Genomic DNA, 23,880 nt, shown 5'->3' with positions numbered 1-23,880 from the left:
TCTCTACTTTACTTCCTGGCATTTGGTATTAATTTACTTATGGTAATTAATACAAAGCCAGACATCTCTTCATTGGTGTCTCTTCTAAATGCCTCCCATTTGGCCTGTGAGCTGGCGTTTTCTCATCTTTTAAGTGGTGACTGGTTGGCGGGGGTAGGTGGTCCACAAGACCTTCACAGCACAACTTGGTCTGTTGGACCTACTGAGTTTGGGTGCCCCTGCCTTGTTAAAAGCACACATTGTTCTGATGGACTCAGATGGTCTTCCTTCTGAACCCCTCTTCTCCCCCAAGGCTTGCCAACTGAGCACAGTAATGCAGCCAAGTGCTGGAAGAAATGCCGTCCACACTCAGCATTCAATTATGCGGTGGGGGCGCAGGGTGGGTAGAGTCACAATGATGACTTCTTCTATGTGAATGGTGCCTCTCTAGCCTTAACAGGAACCATGTTTAAGTGTGCTGCTGTGTGCCTGCCATGGAGTGTGGCCTTCGAAGAACATCCCCTACCCTGACTTCTGTGCCGAGCAACTTCTTATTTTTGTGCGGGTGTTCCTTGAGGTTTTGGCAAATGTTTCAACTAAGCACTCGCTCTAGGTCTTTTGGACCCAGCCCATGGGAACCTCATTCCTTCTGCGTCAGTCTTTCCCCTTGACTGCCCTAGTGCTTCATGGGTGAGAGAATGAAGCCCCTGGTTACAGTCTGGTCATTTGAACCGCTCAGTAAGAACTCAACTCATCGAAATCAGCTTGGCACCGCAGCTACTTGGAAGTTTGAAGGAACCTGCATTTTAGCTCCTAGCACTTGCCTAGAATCAAAATTCTGACACATTACAAATGACTGGCTCTGACAAACATAGTGCTGTGTTTTAGGGTCAATTCTGAAAAGAACAACATGGCAAAGGTAGATTCTACTCAGTTGTGTTTTCTGTATAATAATCCTACCTTGATTTAAATATTGATTCTAAAAGTATCATGTCTGTAATCGTAGAGATCTAGAATTGGTTTGACAAATTTAGGAGAGTTATAATAGGTTTACAATGTCCTGACATCAGAGAATCCTAGAATCTCAGAGTTGGAAAAGATGTTAAAGGTAATCTAATCCAAACCAATGCCATGGAGATCAGTGGTAAATTCAGGTTTTGGAGGCTGACAGCCAGAGTTTGAATCTTGAATCTTCTCTGCCACCTATTCGCCATTTGGAAAGTTACTTAATCTCTTTGGGCCTCAGTTTTTTCATTTGTAAAATGGGTCAAAGCACTTACTTCTTAGAGTGCTTGAGAGAAGCAAATGACTTAGAATAGCAGTCAGCCCACAACATTCAATGAAAGTTAGCTTAGAACAAGTTATACTGAAATTCGTAGGAAGAGGAGGAATGAGTTTGGTCCCCTTTCTCCTAAGTCCCTTCCTCAGCTCTTAACAAGAGTAGTTAAAGCTGGTTTAGAACTTCAGACATAAGTGGGTTGTTCTTTTTCAACTGAGTTCTGCATGCCTCTGGGCCCCTCTTCTTGGTAGCATCTACACAGAGTTCCAAGATGTTAGCTTCCCTTGGAGTGAAGGGACAAATAAAGTAAAAAAGAAGTTTTTGAGTCTGGGGACATTTGCATAGTTCTTATGAAATGTCTGGCCTTCACTCTACATTGACAGCATGAGTTGCCACAATGATTCCAACTATGTCTTGCATGCCTACCAAAGATCAACACTGTTCTGGATGCTGGTGTACATCATGGACTCATTTAAACCCACAACTTCTTATTTACAGACCGACCGAGCTATCAGGGGCATGATCTTTCTCTACACAGCAATTTGTCTAGCAGGACAGGCAGAGAATGTGGAAATGGAGCCAGTCTCTGCAGAGGGCTGGATGAGTGTCCTAAGCCAGGAAGAGCCACGGGCATTGCAAGAAGAATGGTTCCCTGTGGGCTGGGGGGTCAAAGATGCCTCCAGCTGGAGCTTCAAAGGCGAGACCCTGCTATTGCTCATTTGGTTAGACAAACCACTAAAGGAAGGAAGTCCCCGGAGGTCTGCTCTGCCTACAGTCAGGACATGCAAAGCACATGACCAGCGGGTCTCCCCATGGGACCCTCCCAGGACCAGCTGGGACATAATGTCCCCCACGTTCTGTCCCCTGCAGCCAGCTGGAGAGCATGTCTCCGCTACGTAAACAATAACTCCTGGCACAGTGGATCGGTTTCTCATGGTCCTGATGGGAGATAAGGTCCCCACAGCTTAGAGCAGCCAGTTCTGGAAACTTTCACCTTCACCCCACAGCCCAGCTAATTTCCAAGTTTGGGATTGCAATAAGCTCTCTCAGCATTCTAACACCCTGCTCCCTCACACACACACACATATCTCAGGTCTCTGCATACTGAAGTGTTCCTGAGAGATGGGTCAGAGGCTCCAGAGTTAGCAGATGGGAGAAGGTCTGCCTGCCTTTCATCAGTGAGAGAAGAGAGAGGTCAGACAGGGTGGCTCGGAGTCTCAAGTTCTCCAAGTTCCTTTAGTCCTGCTCTAAGGAAGCCCTTGCTCACCCCTTCTGACTCTCTAGGGTAGACTCTCTAATCTGCTAGAAAAAAGTCTCCCAGGGACCAGTGCCAAAATTCATGCAGGCTTGCCTCTCTGGCCTCTCCCCCTTCCCTCCTACAAAGATTTTTCTGATACACCCTTTGCAGGATATTACAAGTCCAGCCCTACACTGCTGGATGATAAACCAACAAACCCAAGCTGACCTCTTTTTGTTCCCTGGTAACTAAATACATATAGAGTGGGCATTTATATATCCCAAAGTGGGTAGGAATGGTGAATCAGCCTGCTGCTCCATACTATATTATCTCCTTATAGGCAAAGACCATATAGTTTTGCTCAGGTTTGCCACTTTGTAGCCGTATGATCTTAACTGTTATATGACCTCCCAGGTCTCAGTTCCCTCACCTGTCAAACAGAGGACAAGGTGTCATCTATTTTACAGTGTTAGTATAAGGACTGATCTATGCAAAGACCTAGCAGAATGCCTGGCATAAAGCAATTGCTCAGTAAATGTTACTGATGCAGAGTCTTATCATAATTATAAGCAGTGTTATCTTTGTATCCCCAGCTCATAGCACAGTAGTAAGCACAGAGAGAGGGTGGGAAGGAAGCATGAGAGGATGGATAGACGGACTATTACTTCTACTTCTAGCCTGTATCTTCTCTGATTTGCAGGCTGGTACCTAGAGACAAGCAGATTCCAGTGGCATCTCTGGATAGAAGGGCACTGACCAGTTCTATGGATCATGATACCCTCTGTGGAGGGTCAGAGTGAAGAAAAGGCATGAGATGGTGACTGATCATTAAAGTAAGATGGCAGGGAGATTTGGGAGTCATATAAAGAACACAGGATCGGGAAGAAATTCCGATGCTTCAGCTTGGGTATCAGATCCGCCCTTAATTAAATGCTTGACTCTGAGTTAAGTCATTTCCCCTTTGCGCCTCTGTCAGAAGTAAGACAAGGGATCTTACATCTAATTCCCAGCACCATGATTCATGAGCTCAGGTGAAGGATGGTGAATGGAAAGCCGAAGTCCACTAGCCTGGGAGTGGGAGTGTGTCTTCTGAAGCTGATAGGCTAGCAAGTGTTGTTTGGTCTCTAAACACCCCCCCGTGGCTGGTCTGACATCAGCAAGGGGGAATGGGACATTCTGCCCATAGGAAGGGCCTCTGGTCACCCTGGTCTCCAGGCACTGATGGTAGGAAGGAAATCAGGCAGGCTTAGGAACTGCTGCCTCCCAGCTATTTCCCTCTCAGCTCTCTGCTGACCACCGAGTGTCTCGTAATGAGGATTGTTCCAGGCCAGGCAGGTTCGTGTGTTTTCTGAACCTCTGCTTGGTCTAATATGCTTTGGCATTCCCGCGCTGACTGCCAGAGGTTGCAAAGTGGGCTTTTTGCGTTGTTGTTGCTCTTGCTGGTTCCCCACCCCCGCCCATTTTTCTCTCCCCAGGGCTGTCTGAAGACATAAGCTGGTCTCATGACCAAGCTTAGGCAGCCAAGGGCAACTGGCCAGGGCTGACTCTGGACATTACATAACCAGAAGGCTGTGGATGTTTGCAAAATTGAATCCAAAGCAACAGGTTCCACAAAATTAGTACATCCAGCCTCAGGACACAGGAATAAGAAAGCCTGGAGATTGGCCTTGGGGATGGTTGGGTACCACCGTGGGCTGTGTCACTCCCCCACTCCCTTCTACCTGGACATTGCAGCTTGTCTCCTCTGGGGAGTTTCCAGGCCTGTGGGGTCTCACCCTCATGCCCGTATTAGACGGATAAGCATTCATCAAGTCACTTTTGCATGCCAGGTCCTACCCTAATTGCTAGGGATGCAAATATGAGCAATAAGTTAAAGGTCTGGACAGTTCCTGTGGACCTCAGCACACCCCACATTGAACTTCTGATGAGTCACACACATACATGCCTCTTCTCTCCCAACCTGACTCTAGTTCCTAAAGATGGAAACTGTATCTCCCTCACAGCCTCCCTGGCTCCTAGCTGGGAGCTCTGCATGTAGAGAGGTGCTTACAAAGATGGGGTGATGAACCAGTTGCTGAGTTATTCAAGGTGAAGCCCCAGTCTTCTGTGCTAAGGCAATCACCAGTACACCCTTCCATTGTATACCACCTGCTCCTCCTTACAAGTAACACGGCCCACATCCCAGGGTGTTTAGAACGCCTGAGCTAGAGAGGATGTTAGGAGCACCAAGCCCAACCCCACACTGTTAACAGGTGGCAAAACTGCGGCCCAGGAAAAGGGATAAGCCCAAGGTAAGCAGGCTATTTAGGAGTAGAGCTGAGACTAGGAGGCAGGTTCTCTAGGTTTCAAATCTGACGTTCCTTTTCTTAAGGGCATACCTCCTTCCTGTGCTTTATGATGTTCATATCCTCAGTAATATGTTTAATGATAAGAATATGCTTAGCAAACATTGCTAACTATCTAGGATGCAAGAAGACAATCAGCTAGGAAAATAGGGAAAGAAGGTGAAGTTCCTGCCTTGGGATGAGGTTCCTGTGATCAGCACAGTTTCCATGTAAAGATTTGAGGGGTATAAACCTAAGCTGTAACCTCAGTGGCTGCATGAGACCTGTAAGCACTGTTGAATCCCGGATAGTCAGAGTTCGGAAGAGTCCATAGAGATGATCTAGTCCAACCCTCTCGTTTCACAATTGGGAATATTAAAGCCCAGAGAGGGGCAGTGACTTGACCAAGGTCTCATGGTTACCAGCTAACAAGGCTATCTGCCATCTGGCTCCAGAGCTCAGCCTCCTAACAAGTGCCTTAGAGTGACTCCATCTGCATGGGCTCTTGGACGAGGCAGCCCCATGCCCCCTCCCTACCCATCCCTTTATGCTGCCTTAGCAGCTCCCTCTCCAGCAGGCAGAAGGGCTGGGTCTGGCTGGTGCTTAGACACACACCCCAGTTCCAACCCACTTTGCCTCCCTTAGCCAAGACTCTTCTGGCAAAAACCCAAAAACCTTCCTGGAGCCAGGGTGATGACATTACCTACCTTCATCTGCTTGATGGTGTAGACCAGCGTGCCGAAGGGCCCCTCCTTTACCAGCTTCTTCCCCACCACCTTGGCCCGGATCACTGCAGAGACAGAAGGAGACAATAAGAGGTTAGGAAGGCCTGAACCACATCAGGAACAGCATCTCAGGGCGGGCTCGCTAGCCTCCATGGAGCCTGGAATTGCACTCTTACCTTGGAGCCAACTGGAATAGATGATGTGTTTACAACAGTGGGAATTCCCTGGGGTGAGAGGGAGGTTGGAGGAAAAAGAAACGCCACCATTCAAGTTAATTACCCCAAATATTCACAATTGCCAGCTCCAGAACTTCCTAGGCTATAGTCCACCCCCGCCGACCCTGGGGATTTTCTTGACTTTGTGACTTTACCATAATCCAAAACCTACTTCTCCTGTTAGAGCCATTGTCCCCCCTCCCTTGTCCATCTGACAGTGCCATGGTCTCCCAGATCTGTTCTCTTTCCACTAGGACCCCTTTCTAACCACCTCATTTGGGGCTCTTCCTTTGCATGCATTAATTCGCCACATCTTGACATGTCCACAGGGTTGTGGTGCACCCCAGCTTCCCACAGTGCCCCCAGTTAGCATTCTGGTTGAGCCCTCGGTATCCAGTGCTTAGATAGCAAGGGATGCAATAGAGTCTGAGCTCCATGGGGATGTGGTAGAAGGAGCAATTGGGAGTGGGGGCTCAGGAGCCAGACAGAACTGTTCCAATCTCAGCTCTGCTGTTTATGGCTATTGTGACTGTAGGCAAGTAAGTAACTTTGTTTCTGGCCTCCTCTTCTATAAAACAGGAATCATAATGATACTATCTCCTGAACTGAAGGGATTAGTCAAGATGACAAATGTGAAACTCTTGATACTGTCCTGGACATAGTTTGCACTAGACAAATGTTATTAATATCATCATCATTATCATCACCAAAAATGAAATGAGCTAACCATGGAAGGACTGTTCCAATGAAAACAGCTCCCATTTATTGCACACCTACTATGTGCCATGTATATTTCACTTATTTACTGCTCTTAACTGTCTTACAAGGGCAGTATTAGCATCCACATTATCTAGATAAGGAAACTGACCAAGAAGTAAAACCACTTCCTCTTTCTGAGCCTCAATTTTCTCACCTATGAAAAGGGTATAACTCTCTTTACATCAGGGAATTGGAATCAGGATTGAATAAAAGATCTTATGAAATTTCCCACTACAATGTCTGGCAGAAAGGAGTTACCCAGTAGATATTAGTTAACTATGAGTACAAAAGTAATTACACCTAGTGGGTCGAGGGCTGAAAGAGAGGCATTTACCACATGCACTGGGAACACAAAGAAGAGAGGACTTGACTTTTAGATTCTACAAGGTTGTGCTTCTCTTTCTACTTTGTGTGAAAAAGAAGCACCCAAGAGCTGTCTTCAGGTATTTGTAAAATTGGCACATGGAGAAGCAAGTGGACAGGTCTTGAATACAAAAACTGGAAATTGCAGAGAGTAACATTCATTGGCTCAACCAAAGAAAAAAATCATCTAATAATAAGAACCAGCAACAAAAGGCAAGGGGTCTGCCATCAGGGCAGAGAGTGCCTCTATCAGGGGGTGTGATGAGGGTGCTGGATACTTCCATGCTAAGACCTCAATAGGAATTGGAATGGGGCTTGCTTATGCAGTCATACTTTGAATTACAAATTGAACTCTTTCAGCCCTGAGATCCTATCATTCTTTCTTATCTCAAGTTGCACCTAGCCCAAAAAGGAGTAGATAATAAATGCTTGTTAAGTAAAATACCCTTCACACACACACACACACACACACACACACACACACACACACACATTTTGGTAGCTCCATTATCCTTCCTCATTGTGGATGCTCCACTATGTATCCCAGTTCTTTGACTCTAATCTCTGTTTTTAAAAAAATCTTTACTAAGAACTATTTCTCATCCCTACTGGATTCTGTCTTGTTTCTTTCCAAATGAGCTTGGATCCTACCCTTGCAGTCAGACATGAAGTCAGGGTTCAGATGAATCAATGGCCCCTTCAGACCTTCCCTGCCAGGGATGGCAAAACACACAGTCATTGGCAAAGTGAGCAATTTAGCAGAGGCAGCTCAAATTAGGAGGAGGCGAGTGGTTGTTTCCAAGTCTGCTGTAAAAACGAGAGGTTGGCAAGATCCCAGGCCAATGTCTCTCAAGATCCTGCATCCACCTCTGTTTCTAACATTGCGGTAGTATTCTCAGCGACAAGCCAGCCTCCCGGAGGCCCCAGGGACTGTTTCCTCCATATTAACTCTCACAGGCAGGTTATAACAGCTTCACCTCTGGGCAGAGGCATGTCTGCCAGCCTTTACTACTGATTCTTCCTGAAATGATTTGGACCCATCTTCTCTGCTTCATTAACACAGAAGGTAAACAAGGGAGCGAGTCTTGGCCGGGGTTGGGGGGGGGAGGGGCAAGGCAAAAGGGATTCCTTTAAATAGCAACATCCTGGTTCAAAAATGACTTGACTTGATTTAGACAGAAGATGTCACAAGCAGACCTGCCCCATAAAGCTGAGTACTGTGGGAAGCTTCTGCACATAGAACCAGCCAACTCCTTCCTTACCCCAAATGGCCTGAGCTTGGAACCTTTTCATCTGAGGATAGTTTCGTGAAAAGAATATGTTTTTGTAGTCAGGAAGCTGCATTGGAGTTTGGGTTCCACCATTACTGTATGATCTCTCTGGGGCTCTTTCCTCCTAAATCTCTCTGGCTTTCTTAGCCCAGTGCCTTTCAGGTGGCTAACAAGTGATTTGCTTATTACTATTGGAGCAGCAACATAGCATTGCATTAAAGAGCCTGGTCTCTGGAGCCTGATAGCCAGGGTTCAAATCCCAGCCCTGGTGCTGGGTGACCTTCAGGAAGTTGCTAAACCTCTCTATGCCTTGGTTTCCCAATCTGTAAGATGGGAATGATGACAACAATGCCTCATAAAGTTGCTGTGAGGGTCGTATTAATATAAGCACTGAGAACAGTGTGTAGTCCATCCCAAACCTCATGGGTTTGCTACCACTCTTATTAGCATTATCACCACTATCGTGCTGTCTATTTTTATTCCATCTTAGGACATACCATCTTCAGACTTCTAACATGCACTATAAGCTAAGGCCTGGGAGTTCTCCCTAGGATGAGAAGAAAGGCAACCTCATAAAAATATTCTAGCCTTACAGAACTTCAGGGAGAGGTGGAGAAGCATAGATGAACTAGTCAGAACAAGTATAGGAGGTATTTTGGGGCCAGGAGTGCCTACTGCATCACATGTACCCATCCCACCTCATGTACCCATCCCACCTTATCACCCATGTGTAACCCAAGAATGGCCTACCAAGACCAGCCAAACAAGATCACAGTCATGGTTCCAAAAGTCTGAGGCAGAGATGGCCCAGTGAAGAGGCCACACCAGTGTTTTCCTTACAAAAACAAACTTCACTAAACTGAACTAAAATTAAGTTACATTCTGCCCTCCAAATAGATTCTCAAAGTCCTTCCAAAGTAGAATTGCTGGCCAACCCCAGATCCACCTATTTGGTTTGTGCATTAATCTGTCCATATTTGCTCCAGTTTCTCCTCTGTAATTCAAATGTGTGCTATTTTGTACTCTCCTGTTTGGCAATCAGGGTTCTCCCGAGGCATTTGCTGGCCCAGGGGCCACAGGGAACAAGGGAAGTGGGGTGGGGGGAGGTTGTGGTTTTCCAACAACAGAAGACACTTTTGAAACTGGTAGCTGGCAGCATGTCCAGCCATTTCTTCCACCTTGTTGTGGTGGCTAGAAGCCAGCTTTACAGATGGGCCAGTCTGGACACAGGTTGTCTTTATTCCCATTCATGCTGGAGTATGGCCCCTACACTGTCTACCCAGTGCCCCCTAACAGCCAAACCAACATAGGCGTGAACTAGGTTGGTGTCTGGAACATTGGGTTGGGTGCTGGTGAGGGTGACAACAAGAAATAGAAGTCCTATTTCCTGCTTCCACTGATGGCTACTCTAGTGGGGAGATAAGGTTTAAAAGTTTATGGCTGGCTGGGTGCGGAGGCTCACCACTGTAATCCCAGCACTTTGGGAGGCTGAGGTGGGCGGATCACAAGGTCAAGAGATTGAGACCATCCTGGCCAGCATGGTGAAACCCTGTCTCTACTAAAATATAAAAATTAGCTGGGTGTGGGGCCACCTGTAGTCCCAGCTACTTGGGAGGCTGAGGCAGGAGAATCGCTTGAACCCAGGAGGTGGAAGTTGCAGTGAGCCAAGAGTGCGCCACTGTACTCCAGCCTGGCAACAGAGCAAGACTCCATCTCAAAAAAAAAAAAAAAAAAAAAAAGTTTATGGCTAGAGGACTAGTCTCCAAGGTACAGAAGCACCAATCAGAGAAGGGAGAGGTGAGGCTCAGCATGAATCTCAGCCTCTGAGCCTCTCTTGTCTCCCTAGAATCTCTTTTGCTCTTAGGAAGAGAATCTGGGCTTCTAGGGATCTGGTGGTCAAAAGAAGCAAGGAAGAGGCTGGGTGTGGTGGCACATGCCTATAATCTCACCACTTTGGGAGGCCAAGGCAGGAGGATCACTTGAGCTCAGGAGTTCCAGACCAGCCTGGGAAACACAGTGAGACCTTGTCTCTATAAAAAATAAAAAATTTAAAAAATTTAAAAAAATTAGCCAGGCATGGTGCCATGTATCTGTAGTCTCAGCTACTCAGGGGACTGAGGTGGGAGGATTGCTTGAGCCCAGGAGTTCAAGGCTACAGTGAGCTATATCTCATGCCATTGTGCTCCAGCCTGGGTGACAGAGCAAGACTCTGTCTCAGTGAAAAAAAAAAAAAGGAAGAAGAAGAAAGAAACAAGGAAGAGATTGATTAAGGAATAAGCAGTATTTCAATGTAAAAGTATCTAAGAAGAAACTAACTAGGATGTGTGTACTTATATAATGGGCACATTGATCTATAAATATATAAGGGGCCCTCTTGAATATATCATGCACCTGAGAAGCCAGGCATAGAGGCATGTATCTCTATTGAACTGTCTTTGCTTCCTTTGAATATTTGTTTGGGCGAGAGTGTAGTAAGAGCTTACAAACACAAGGCAAACAAGACACATCTCTTCCATAAATATACCTTCATACTGCCTCTCCCCACCTCCAGCTCTAGCAATGTGGACCACAGTGGCACAAGGTTTGGACAAAGAACAATTTCCAATGGCAATTGGGATTGAGTGTCCAGAAAAGCTTACTGGTGCGTCTCCAGAAACTGCACATGTGCTGTTCATCAGCATAAACAGAGTGGGGCAAGATACCCTTGAGCTGCCCTCCCTCTCTCTCTCTGCTTCTATCCCCCATCCAACCACTGTCAACCAAATCCAGACCCTTCTTCCCCGACCTAATGGTTGGACTTTCCTACTGGCGGACTAGCAGGCTGAGCAACAATGCTACCCCCATTTGGCTGGTCTGGGGATCAAGGACTCCTTAACTAATTAATGTATAATAACTTAGGAGTCTGGGTTCCGCCCACGGTAGCATCAAGGGAAGAGCAGTACAAATCCTTTCCATGACTTAGGAGTTGATTCATGCCATCTAGCAGGTGAGATACCACCACCACCACCACCACCACCACACACACACACATACACACACACACACACACACACCACCCCCATTCCTGTCTCTCCAAAGGCCCCATAGAATGATGTTGCTGGTTTAAGGCATGGTTTTTAGAAGGACAGCAAGGATAAGTAAGGGATGTCTGGTTAGTGAGTAGACTGCATTTCTTCAAAAGCAGAAGTCACTGTTAGTGTCAATCCCAGGGAAGGGGCTGCTCTTCTGATGGGACCCCAGCAGGCAGGCTCTAGGTAGGAAGAAAAGCCTGGACCATGGGCTCACATCTTGGGTCTAGACTTGGAGGAAAAGAGGGATCTGGAAGTGTTGGAATGATGCCCTCCCCATGAAAACACACCAAAAAGGAGGAAAGAGGGATCCCTCTCACCCAGCTTGTCTCACGGCCCCTTCGTGTATATTTTATCATCTCCCACAGGATGACAAAAGGAGGGGCCTTGCTGAGGCCAGAGTGCTCATGGCAAAGACAATAGGTCAGGGACCCACAGGGAGGTTGGCCTGGAGCCCGCTAAGCAAGTCTTTTTCCTGCCCACCTTAGACACTCCACAATGTAGCCTGCCCAAGAAGGACAGAGCCGGGCTCTCTCACTCTTCCAGCTGCTCACCCATTCAAGAATTACAAACTGCTTGCTTTTCTTAGCATCACATTGGTGAATCTAGAGGAGAAGGAAGGGAACTAGAACATACTGATAACAACCACTACCATTTATCGAATGCCTACTAGGTGCCAAGCAACGTGCGCATGTTCTTTAACTCTGTCCTCATGGCAACCTGGTAAGGTGGCTACTATTGTGGCTATTAATGTCCCTACTTTCCAACTATGGACAATGAGGATCGGGTGGCCTGTAAGCAGTTTTGCATCCTAGTGGAAAAAAAAAAGGGAGGTCCCCCAGGACAGCAGACCACCTAAAAATCTTTACATGGGATTCACACTGGTTGCAAAATAGTTCATAATTTTACTGCATTCCCCACTTTCACTGCAGAGGATCAGAGAAGAAGATTGATACCTAAAAGGAAGAACCCTTGATAAGCTCCCAGTGAGCCCCACATCCCTTTCATCACCCACCCACCACCCTTCCCAGTCACTTACACAGACACACAAACACACATCCTCTGATTAGTAATAAAAATCTAGAAGTCATCGCCATCAGCAATATAACAGTATATCATATCATCTGTTTAGACTTTTGTGCTCCCCAGCAAGGCTTTCATGGAATAAAAACAAACAACTTAGAAACCACAAAACCACAGCCTCCCTAAGGTTTCTCTCAACACTGGAAGCTTGAGGTTAATTAGATTGATTAATTAAATGAGACGATGTATACATACAAAGGTACTTTGTAACCCTGAAGCTAGACAAATGATACACTGTTATATTGCTGATGGTGATTACTTGTAGATTCTTAAACTTACTAATCAGAGGAAAACAGCAAGAGGAACCCAAAAAGATTCTTGTGATTCATCATTTCCTCATCCCCCCAGGATCTTGAAAACCTTCCTCAGTGACCCTTCTCAAGGTCCTTCTCAGATATCTGCTGCCTCTTTGGGGATGCTTTGATGATGTCTAGGTGAGAGGCAAGGGCCTTCGGAACTAAGGGTGAAAAGCAGAGGCCTGAGGGGTCTGCCTGGACTGGGTCCCTCTGATTCCCAGCCTATTGATCACCACAATCCCAACCCTCAAAAAAATCCTCCCGAAAGACTCAGAAGCTGAAAGAACAGATCAAGAAAACTAGAGAAGTGATCACAGCGTACTGGAATGAAAAACAGGCATGGGGCACGTGGGGTCTGGGTGAAGTCGCTGCCCTGTTTCTGTGTGACCTTGGGCAAGTCACTTCCCATCCCAGCAGATAAATTGTGGGTGATAATTACCAGCCTCCAAGGGTGCCTGCAATAACCTAGGCAGCCTCCCCTCCAACCTCTCCAAAGCAGTGCTTGTCGAAGTCACCCAGGACCTTCTTGGTGCTCAGTCCAGTCATCGAGGAGCAGGTTCTCGGTCCTGCTATTTTCTTCTAGCTTGTGGGTCTCAGCACCATCTGCACAACTGACAGCTCCCACACTTTTGCCACTGCCAACCTGGAACTCTTATGAACTTTGTTTTTTAAACAAATTGTATTTTTATTTTAAGTTCTGGGGTACATGTGCAGGATGTGCAAGTTTGTTACAAAGGTAAACATGTACCATAGTGGTTTGCTGCACCTATCAACCCATCACCGAGGTATTAAGCCCAGCATGCATTAGCTATTTTTCTTAATGCTCTCCCTCCCCCTACCCCACCCACCAACAGGCCCCAGTTTATGTTGTTCCCCTCCCTGATGACCTTTTTACTTATATATCCCAGAGTCTACATTTAGTCTACATTTATACCTGCAAGCCTAATAAAACATCTCAAATTCGACCCATCCAACACTGAGCTCCAGATAACAGGCCTTCTCTGCACCTGGGGCTCTCATGGCCTTCTTAATCTCAGGAAATTGTAGCTCACTCCACTGCACACCCTAGCACCCAAGCATGCTCTCAGGGTCTCTGACCTTGCAGTTCCCTCTGCTGGAATACTCTTTCTTCACTTGGGCGGGGGACCTTCCCTGATCCCTGATCCTGATCCATGCACATTCCTCCCCCACCTCGCAACCCCTTGGCTCCCCACGCTGTGCTCCATCAGACACTGGCCACCATCTGACATTAAGCATTAACTTGCTTCTTTACTGATCGTCTCTCCCCATTAAAATGTAAGCCTCCCCTGGGCAGCAGGTTCTTTGCTTTACCCATTGCTGTAGCCAAAGCTGCCCGAAGAGTGCCTGGCACATAACAGGCACCTCATATGTATTTGCTGAATATGGGAAGCTAAGTGTGATTTCATGTATAAAGTGCCACACACAAAGGGTGATTTAAAAACAGATAAATAACTCCTGTGCAAGCTCTGTCAAATGACCAATCTTTCTAAGTCTTATTCAATCAAAAGGGGATAATAGCAATTCTCGGTTCACAGGGTCAGATACACAACTGTTCAGCAACCAGGAAGGTGTTTCAGTATTGTGCTAGACGTATATAGGGATAGATACATAAGGCTCCTAGGAACTCAAGGGCCAGAGGTAAGAGAGACCAGCAATGACACTCAAGTAAGGCAGGCTCAGCAATATAAGCAAGGACAGAAAGCCAGGACAGAGCCAAGAGGAGATGAAGTCCGTCTCAGGGGAGGGGTGTCAGGGAAGTGCCCTGGAGATGGCATCAGATCTGAGCCTCAGCCCATCCTGCAGAAGAGACTCAGTTTGCTGCATCTGAATCCAGCGAAGGCAGAAGTATGGACCCGATGTGGGTGCTGGGGGAGGGTAAGGAGAGCAGCTGGAAATGAGGCAGAATCACAGCCGGGCTCTGAGCAAAGCCAGAGCCGATCTCCCACCTTTTCAGGAAGATGATGACCCCCCTCCCACTGCAAGAGCATGGGGGCTGGGGGCTGGGGGCTGGGAGTGGGGAGCGGCAAGCAGCCTGAGTGAAGAGGAACTCTCCTCTCTCTTCAGAGAAGTCTCACAAATAGGCTTTTCCTGCATCCTACCCTGGTCCCCCAGGGCCCTTCTCTCTGTCCGTTTCAAAGGCCCTTTTTGTTGATGTCAAAGCCAAGGCCAGACCGTTAACATGCACTCCCCATCAAGATAAGGAGTCCCAGTTCAAAGCCTGTCCTGACTAACTCTTTCCGTTAAGTAAAAATATTAATCTTGGTTTTATTTAAGCAGGTTTTTTTTGGCAAGAAATGAACGCCTGTGGCTAAAAATAAACCCAAAGACACACACACAGAAAATCTGGAAAGCTGCAAATCATTTCAACCCAAGTTTCCATCTCAGGGAAAGCTATTAAACCCGGAGGATATGAAAACCTCCCTGCCCAGAGATTCCTGTTTCTCAGTGCCTGCCTTGTGTTCCGGGGTCCCCAGGGCAGATCTGTGCTGGGGATGCCCTGTCCTGCACCTCCTGGGGAAGGGGAGGAGGGGCCTTTGTGAGCTCCTCGCTCTCCTCACCTTGTGAGCAGGATGGGTTTCTGCTCGAGCGGTCTGGGAAAAACTCAGGGCCCCTGCTGACGTCTGTTGTAGATGAAATGAAGGGGCTGGGGAGGGGAGGGAAGGAAACACAGGCTCAGGAAGGTCAGGCTTCCTGGAACTTTGAGATTACCCAAAAGAACACAACACAGAGTTAGCATCCCATGCTGGCGTTCATGTGTGAAGGGGCAACCTCAATTTTACACAATGAAATGACAAAATTGAAGAGTCGCTCCTTCTAGGTACATGCCTAGACTTGGGATGAATGCATTTGATGTTTACTCTAACTGCTTAAAGTCAGCCACTCTTGATTTCTTCCTGGGGCCACCAGCAATTTGGGAGAAAGGTACAGATCCCTTGGCCAGGGACAGGGCAAAAGTCCCAGGGCTGGCTGATTCCTGGATTCAGGGCCAACTTACCTGGGGAGGGAGGACTTTGAATCTCAGAAGGGTGATGGTGTTTCTGTGACCTGGGTTTCTAAGGGTCCGATGAGGTGACTGCCCCAAAGTGTTCACCAAGCATGATTAGAATCCCTGAGGCTCTTACTCTGCAAAGGGCTGTCAGGTGGGAAATGTCAAAGCCCCAAAGGATAGACAGTGGGAAACACAGTCCTTCTCCCATAAGTCCCCCACATTCTCCCAGGAATAAATGGGATCCACAACCCTCATTTACATCCTCACCTACACCTCCCTTGGGTTTGCAGTATCTACAGGATTCTGCATAGCTCGGTGACATATATATGGCTCTCCAGAGCTGGGACCATACCTCAAATCCTATCACTCTAAAGCTTCCAGCCCCCATCACTATATGAACCTGTCCTACGATGCTCCTTGCCTGGGTGAGAATCACTTCCTCCCTGTGCATCTGCCTGCACCTTTGGCTTCCTGCAAGACCCACCCAGCTGAAATGCCACCTCCTTCAGGAAGCCTTCTGTCCACCCTAGGCCAAGCTAGTCCACCTCTCTTCTGCCTGGCTTCCCTCTCTTTCTTCCAGCACGCGTTCTTCTTTAATGATTGGTTCCTTGGACACTCACTAGCATCGCTAATTACCGGGTGGCAGGGACTGCATCTGGGACTCCAGCACCTGGCATAGAGCCTAGATTGTGGCCAGGGTTCCCAAAAATGTTGAATGAATGAATGAATGAGGCTGTGGGAGGGAACCAAAGGTAACACAATAACGAAGACGGGGATGGTTTTGTGTTTGGCTTCCTGGAGTGCTGGATCAGGAGTCCTTGTTCCATAGGGTTACTCAGAAAAGGAAGGGACAAGTAAAAATGTGATCTGGAGAGGCCAAATACCGACATTGTTCCAAAATATTGAAGACTGACCTCCAAAAAAAGGCAAGTCACAGGACCCTATTACAGGAGACCCCCATGAACTTGTTGAGGTGTCTATGGAAGGACAGCACCCAAAAGCTACCAACACATGAAGATCCCAAGGCTTAGCACCCTCAAGGAAGTCAGTGGTGACACCAAAATTAGCCCCAGGGAGTCTCCACCCAAGGCACTCCTTGCTAGACCTGCTGACTCCTCTGCAGGCCCTCCGGCCTCCAGCTGCCCCTCTTCCTTGTGGTAGCACTCAGGAAATATGAAGACCGTGGCAGGCTGTTTCTCCAGGCCCCATCTCCAGGTCCTGTGTCCCTCTCTGCCATAGTGTTTATTGTTTGTTTTATTTTGCCACCCCCCCTCCTTCTCCTCAAGTCTACTTGAAATTCATTGATTCCCTCATCTGCTATTTATTCAGAAGTATTTGAGGAACTGTGCATCTCAGATCCTGTGCCGTGTCTTGGGGATTCAGTAATAAGCAGGCAGACAAAGTTCCTACCTTTAAGAAGCTTATTTTACCCTTGTGAGACAAGAAGACAGGGAGTTATAGTCCAGGGAGCCACAGGAGCATGCAGCAGACACACCCAGCCAGCCTGGAGGTGCTGGAGGGAGACATCCTGCCTGAGCTGGGATCAGAGAATCACTAGAGACAGTTAAGAGAAAGAGAAAGGAAAGGACCTTCTGGTCATGGTTGGAGCAGAGGCAGAGGCCTGGAGGCTGGAGAGTCCGGCCCATTGGAGAGAGAGAAAACAGAGAGTCCAACAAAGTACAGGGGTGCCTTGCAGTGGGCGGTAACTCCCAGCTTGGTAGGTTGGGTCTTGCTCCAACATGGGACAGTGCCATTTCTTAGGTGGGCTTCTACTCCCTGAGGCTAGTGATAAAGACTTATCACTCTGTCAGTGCCCATAGCCTTTAGGATTGCATGTATCCAAATGGGTGTCCAAACAGTCCATTGACAGGAGGCCCCCAAAGCCCCAAGAAATCCCTAGAAACAAGTCTGGGTCTTTGCATCAGACCCACAAATAATCTCATTCCAGTGCACATCCTATTTCTAATCTTCAACGTTAATATTTCATGCATCTCTGTCTCCCTCTGTACCCTCTCTCCCCTCAAGCCCTTTAACCTCTTGGAGTGGTTTCGCCCTGGGTGTTTTGGCTGGGCATCTGTGCTGTGCTCTGAGGAGACACCAAGTTTAAGGGGGCATGCTGACCTCTCAAAAGCTCAAGCCCACTCAGGGGTCAGAGGCACCGACTTGCTCACTGCCATGCAAGTGCACTTGGTGAAGGGGGCTGAGACCACCCCCTATCCCCTGAGAGTGCTCCAGCCTCTCCACGGGGGCCCATGGGAAACTTTATCCCACACAAGTGGCCACCAGAATAGCAGCATGGTCTTCAACCACAGCCCCTTTGAAGGAGTGCCCAGAAAAATACCATGCCCTCAAACAGTTCTCAGAACTTCCAGCTTTCAGGTCGGGGCATTTTTGAAGCCCAAACAGCTGGCAACATCTCAGGAGCCATCTATAGCATTTTATTTTTCTCCTAATTGGGATTTTGTGTGCTAGGAGAGCTGAGGGACTCTGGGATAGGCCTAGGAGCAGGTCCACCATTAGCCAAAGGACCACCCTCCTTTGCACACCAGACCTGCAGATGCAGCCTTTGCAGACAGCAAATCTGTTCCCAGAATGCACCAGGAGTGGGCAGGAGACTTTCTTGTGGTTTGAACAAGAGCCAATGCCTGCTCTGTCTCTGGAGTTTATACAGCACAGATGCCAAGGAGACCCCGGTACATCTATAACTTACCCTTCGTGTGGCTTTTAAAATAGTGTAGGCTTTCCTCACCTTAAGTTCCACAAGCTTCATTCTGTAAGGTTGTGGACACCCAGGGCCATAGTTTGGAAGGCCCACCTGCTGTAGCAGGTGTCCCCTACCCAGGCTCACTCAGCACCTCCCTGCCAGCTCACAACCACGTCACTCACATAGTGGGCACTCAGGTAGAAACAGGTATGAGAAAAACGAGCCCATACATAGGTCTTCAAGCCCTAAGACCATTATCAGGAATCAATAGCACTGAGGGTGCAGAGGAATGATTAGAGATAAGATCCAAGTCCTTTTAAGGAAACCTTCGTTTTAAATAAAATAAATAAGTAAAGAATGCTAACTGCTGCCCTCTTTGGTCAAAGTGGGTAATGGCAGAACTATAAAGCCAACCTCTGGTATTTCTGAACCACCTGCCCTGGCCTTGAAGTGTGACAGGGAGATGGAGTCATTGATAAAGAAGGAAAAGACCATCTACTCTATGAACATCTTGTTTGTGCAATCACGGTGCCTAAACCTCTTATTCATTCAGTAAATATTCACTGAGTGCTTACTATGTGCCAGGCATTGTGTCAGGTGGCAGAAACAGAAAAGTGAACAAGACAGACACACTTTACAAACAGTATATCTTACTCTTAAAACCAATTCCCAAAATGTGTAGCTTCATTTCCACTGAGTATAGGAAGAAAACAAGTCTCAGGATAGTTAAGAAACTTGTCAGAAGTCACACAGCTAGGAATCCAAATATGCCCAGCAGCAAAGCTCATCCTCTTTCTACTACTAAACATTTAACAAATCTGAAACACCCCACCAAGTCAAATGCATTGGAAATGCGGAGAATAGGGAAAATTCCCAAGACTGAATTATGAGAGAAGGGCTTGTATAAGTCACAGATGGTGAGAACTTTGAGGTGGAGTTAACTCTCCATAACTCTTGTAATGTCTAAGAATCTCATCCAATGGTGAAGTCTGGATTCAAATCTCCACTTACAAGCTGGGTGGGCCCCAGGGCTCTCAATGCCAGATTGAGGGTACCTTGGCTTGCAGACAAAGGGCAGGAAGAGAGAAGTCCAGTAACTGACCTGAAGCCCCCTGGTTTGAAGACAGGGAGCTCAGGCCTTTGGACCAAAGAGTATGGCAAGGGGCAAACAAGTATACTTTTCTAGAGATCTGATCAGCAGCCCTGGTCTAAATCTCTCAGTTGCAAAGCCTTGGGGCCTTTGCACATGCCATTCTATCTGCATGAGACCCTCTTCTGCTCCCCATTACCTATCAACTGCCACTCATACTTCACATTTAAAATCAAAGGACACTTCCTTACATAAAGCCATCCCCAACCACCTCCTGCAAACATGAGACTAGAACAGAACCTCTGTTTTGTATTCTCAGGGGCCCTAGTGTGTATGTAACTATATGTTTGTAGATTCATTTGAATCATGTGTCATCCTCTTTCTTCCTTGCCCCCACACACTCACTAAATTCTGCTGGAATTACATCTTGCTTTGCTCACCATTGTATCTAACTGCAACATCTCACAGTGTCTGGAACATAGGTGCTCAGTAAATAGTTGCTGGGTGAAATAAGACATCTTTTCCATCTTGGCCCTTATTGATTGCTTTCTAAGAGAAGTCTATCACCCTACCTTTCTCTACTATGCACTCTGGCACCCAGTATATGCAATTAGCTGCAACATTCCAATGCCAATTCTGCTGCATGAGCTGACTCAGAAGAATGTATAGGGTTTCGATCATGGAAAGAAAAGAAGGATGGTCTAGGCAATGGAAACAGCACAAACAAGGGCACAGCAATCAGACCAAGCCTGGCATGTCGAAGGTCACATGGCTGAGGAATGCAAAGACCCTGGCTGGAGAGAAGAAGGGGAGGCCACTAGTTCATTCTGATCGAAGGGAATGTCCAGTCCCTGGGTGACAGATACAAGCTTGAATGGAGAATTCTTTAGGACTGTTCCACAAACTAGGTCTGTTGTGGATCCAGTCATTTCTGGGTCTCATGCAGACCCCTCTCCAGGTGCCAGGATGGTACCCTGTACCAAATAGGAATCATATTTTCTGGGTTTATGGGCCACCCGGAGCGCACCTCTCCACACAAAGCATAGGGCCAGCTGTCCTCTTTGAAGGAAGGCTGTAATGATAAACTGCACATGCCTGCTTCTGGACACTAGAGTCCTCTAGAGCAATCGCCATACCACAGAGTATCTGCAAAGCATACACAGCACCAGCCACCTCCCCCTGCCACCTCCACTGCACATCTGAAAGCTGGCAGGGTTTTGCCTAAGTGACCAGTGGCCGCATGTGACACTTCTTACTCTGCCTGCCCATGGGATGCTCCTGTTAAAAGGTGGGCTCGGCCGGGTGCAGTGGCTCACGCCTGTAATCCTAGCATTTTGGGAGGCCAAGGCAGGCTGATCACCTGAGGTCAGGAGTTCGAGAGCAGCCTGGCCAACATGGTGGAACCCCGCTTCTACTAAAAATAACAACAACAAAAAAATTAGCCGGGTGTGGTGGAGGGCACCTGTAATCCCAACTACTTGGGAGGCTGAGGCAGGAGAATGGCTTGAACATGGGAGGCAGAGGCTGCAGTGAGCCGAGATCCTGCCACTGCACTCCAGCCTGGGCAACAAGAGTGAGACTCCATCTCAAAAAAAAAAAAAATGTGGGCTCAGGTAGTCCCTGAAGCACACCTGCAACCCCTGTTCCTAGATGTTTCTGGCTGGAATAACACAGAACAAATCAGAATACATTTTCCATTATATGCCAGTGCTCTCGGAGGATAAGCAATGAGAGTACCAGGGATGGTCAAACACTGACACAGAAAGCAGGAGGATGGTCATGTGGGTAGTTCCCCACTTTCCCTAATTATAAAAATCCTATTGTCAATGATTACAATACTAATTATAATACTATTAGTTACAATAGCTGCCATCAGCTATCAGGCACTTTCCATGCATGATCAGTGCTAAATGCTTTCTGTGGATTTTCCCATTTGAGCCTCACTAAGGCCCTATAAAGTAAGTGTTGTCATGAGCCCATCTTTTAGAAATCGAGGCCTGTAAAGAAGAAGTGACTCTCCCCAGATCATCTAATGTGGAAGTGGTAGACGTAGCATGCCAGTCCAGGCAGCCTGAATTGGGAGCCCCTACTTTTCATCTCTGGGTCCTACCTGCTTTCCAGAAGGACATGTTTAACTACAGCACAGTGGCATGGGCACATTTCACAGGCCACAGACTTTAGGTTGGGTGGGACCTTGAGGGTCACTCAGTGTAAGCCCCTTTGAATTATTTCTACAGTCCCATCCCAAGGTTAAACTGCCCAGTGTGCAACCATCTCTGACCTAGATCAGCCTGTTCCATGTCAAGCCATTTTTTTGAATGTAAAAAAATTCTCCTTTGGACTGCCTCCCTGTGGCTTTCTCCCACCTAGGTGACATCTTGGGCTTACAAAAAAACAAGATATTTGAAAAGAAGGGTCATGTTTCCAAAATCATCTCCAGGATAAATATTTTCATAGATGAGGATGGTCTCTCCCTGCTTATGACATGGTCCCATGTCCTTCAACCATCTCAGTCTTGCTGGGGGCCAATGTCTCTCTAATGGCTTTGTTAGGGGATAAATGCAAATTTCCCAGAAGCCACTGATCAGTACACACGGTTGAGAGTTCACCTTCCCCACTTGGAATCTTTTTACTGCTGGTAGGACAGCTTGAGACTTTGCCATCATCTATCTAAGTACTTCTAGTGTTGAAAAATGTGTTAAGAAGGTAGATCTTGCTGGGCGCAGTGGCTCATGCCTGTAATCCTAGGACTTTGGGAGATCGAGGCAGGTGAATCCCTTGAGCTCAAGAGTGCGAGACCAGCCTGGGCAACAAGGTAAAACCCTGTCTCTACGAAAATTACGAAAAAAAAAATTAGCTGGGCATGGTAGTACGTACCTGTAGTCCCAGCTCCTTGGGAGGCTGAGGGAAACAGATCACTTGAGCCTAGGAAGTTGAGGCTGCAGCGAGCCAATATCGTGCCACTGCACTCCAGCTGAGGGACAGAGTGAGACTCTGTCTCAGAAAAAAACGGGGGCGAGTATATCTCATGTTAAGTATTATCACAATAAAATAAAATAAAATAAAATAAATAAATTAAAATAATAAAATAAAATACTCAAGGGTTTTCAAACCAGACTCTATCTCTCAACTTCGATGTGATTTAGTGAATAACTCTACCTACCCTACTAAATAACTGTACTCATCTGGGTGGCCAAGTACAATAATTTTTTTGAAAAAAACAAAACCCAGGCTTATTACGTAGAAAGTATTGAATAGCAAGAAGAGCCCTGGGCCAGGAATTGGAAGCTAGATACTCTTTTCTGTTTTTTTCCATTCATTTTCTATGTGAGTTTGACAAATCATTTCCTCCTGGAGCCCTTGTTTTTTATTGTACAAAATGAACACGTTGGACTGGACATAGTCTAGTGTCCCAATTAACCCTAGAATCTAAGAGTCCCATCACTTTATATTTCTAACTCAGGCATTTCCCCTGGGTTCCACTTTCTCTTCATTGTAATGGTCCAAGTTGTCACGTGCTTCCTGTTTGCTATGTTCTAAAATCACATTTCTGAAAAGTCAAACTTGAGTTAAGACATTAGGATGCTTCAGCTGCCTCTTCTAGCTTTGTCTTCAGTCTCTTTCTTGGCCTGGGATCTGTCTGGATGATCTGCACTTACCAAAACTGGGGACAAACAAGTACAGAGTTGGCCCCTAATCACCCCACCTGGGACATTGCTGATCTGTGACAATGCTGACAGCCTGCCATGCCTGCCCTGCCTGCCTCGGAGGAGTGCGCATTATTCAGCTCCTTGCCTCAATTTTAGTGCCCCTCAACAATCTGTTTTCTTCATTAGCCACTGTCTTTTTTTTGGTGGAGGTTGTAGGGGGGCAGTGACATCCTATTTTCCAGGCTGACAGTCCAGCCAAGAGTAAATTAGTTACAATGTAAACAAACCTAGGATAACTTCACAGCTTAAAGTGCATTAGGGGAGCACTGGACATTAATGCCAGGCAGGGAGGGGCAGGTGGATCCTGGTGTTAATGCCAAGTAAGGTCTTTTGCTCTGGCTCTGTGTGTTCTGAAATCTACATACAGAAGAATTCTAAAGAATGCCGAGAAGATAAGGGCTTCTGCCTTCAATCTTCCAATTATATGCTAGTCCTTGGTAATAAAAATCCTTCCAGGATAGCATCTCCATGGGGACCAGGCTCTACTGCCCCCTGACCCCGACCCCCACATATCAAGTGGAGATGTGCACAGCCATGAAGATGAAAATCCAGCCCCGCTGCCCTGATCGTCTGGCTTTGAAGTAGCTGCAACAGCTCTCACAGACAAGTAGACTCTTCAGAGGATATCAGCCCACTCTAATGCTCTGAGTTAACTTTAAACAATTCACCTCTTCTCTGGGTCGCTTCAATTCCCAGGGACACCATCCAGCCCTGTCCTCCCTCTTAACAATGGCAGAGCACCTTGGATGGCTGATTTCAAACATTCT

The 23,880-nt window shown here is 47.0% G+C and overlaps 2 protein-coding genes across 7 annotated transcripts in view; one reads left to right on the top strand and one right to left on the bottom strand.

Moving 5' to 3' along the window:
* The window catches only part of SYN3 (synapsin III), a 565,053-nt gene that overhangs the window by 202,449 nt on the left and 338,724 nt on the right, over positions 1-23,880 (top strand). The window lies entirely within an intron of this gene.
* Positions 1-23,880, bottom strand: part of TIMP3 (TIMP metallopeptidase inhibitor 3) — a 61,273-nt gene that overhangs the window by 7,995 nt on the left and 29,398 nt on the right. The window contains exon 2 of the mRNA XM_032140022.2: positions 5,527-5,609. Coding sequence (XP_031995913.1) covers positions 5,527-5,609 — 83 coding nt within the window. The remainder of the gene's footprint in view (positions 1-5,526; positions 5,610-23,880) is intronic.

The sequence above is a fragment of the Hylobates moloch genome, unplaced genomic scaffold, assembly GCF_009828535.3.
Source record: "Hylobates moloch isolate HMO894 unplaced genomic scaffold, HMol_V3 SCAFFOLD_19, whole genome shotgun sequence".
Taxonomy (NCBI): domain Eukaryota; kingdom Metazoa; phylum Chordata; class Mammalia; order Primates; family Hylobatidae; genus Hylobates; species Hylobates moloch.
This window is presented reverse-complemented; position numbering and strand designations above follow the sequence as displayed.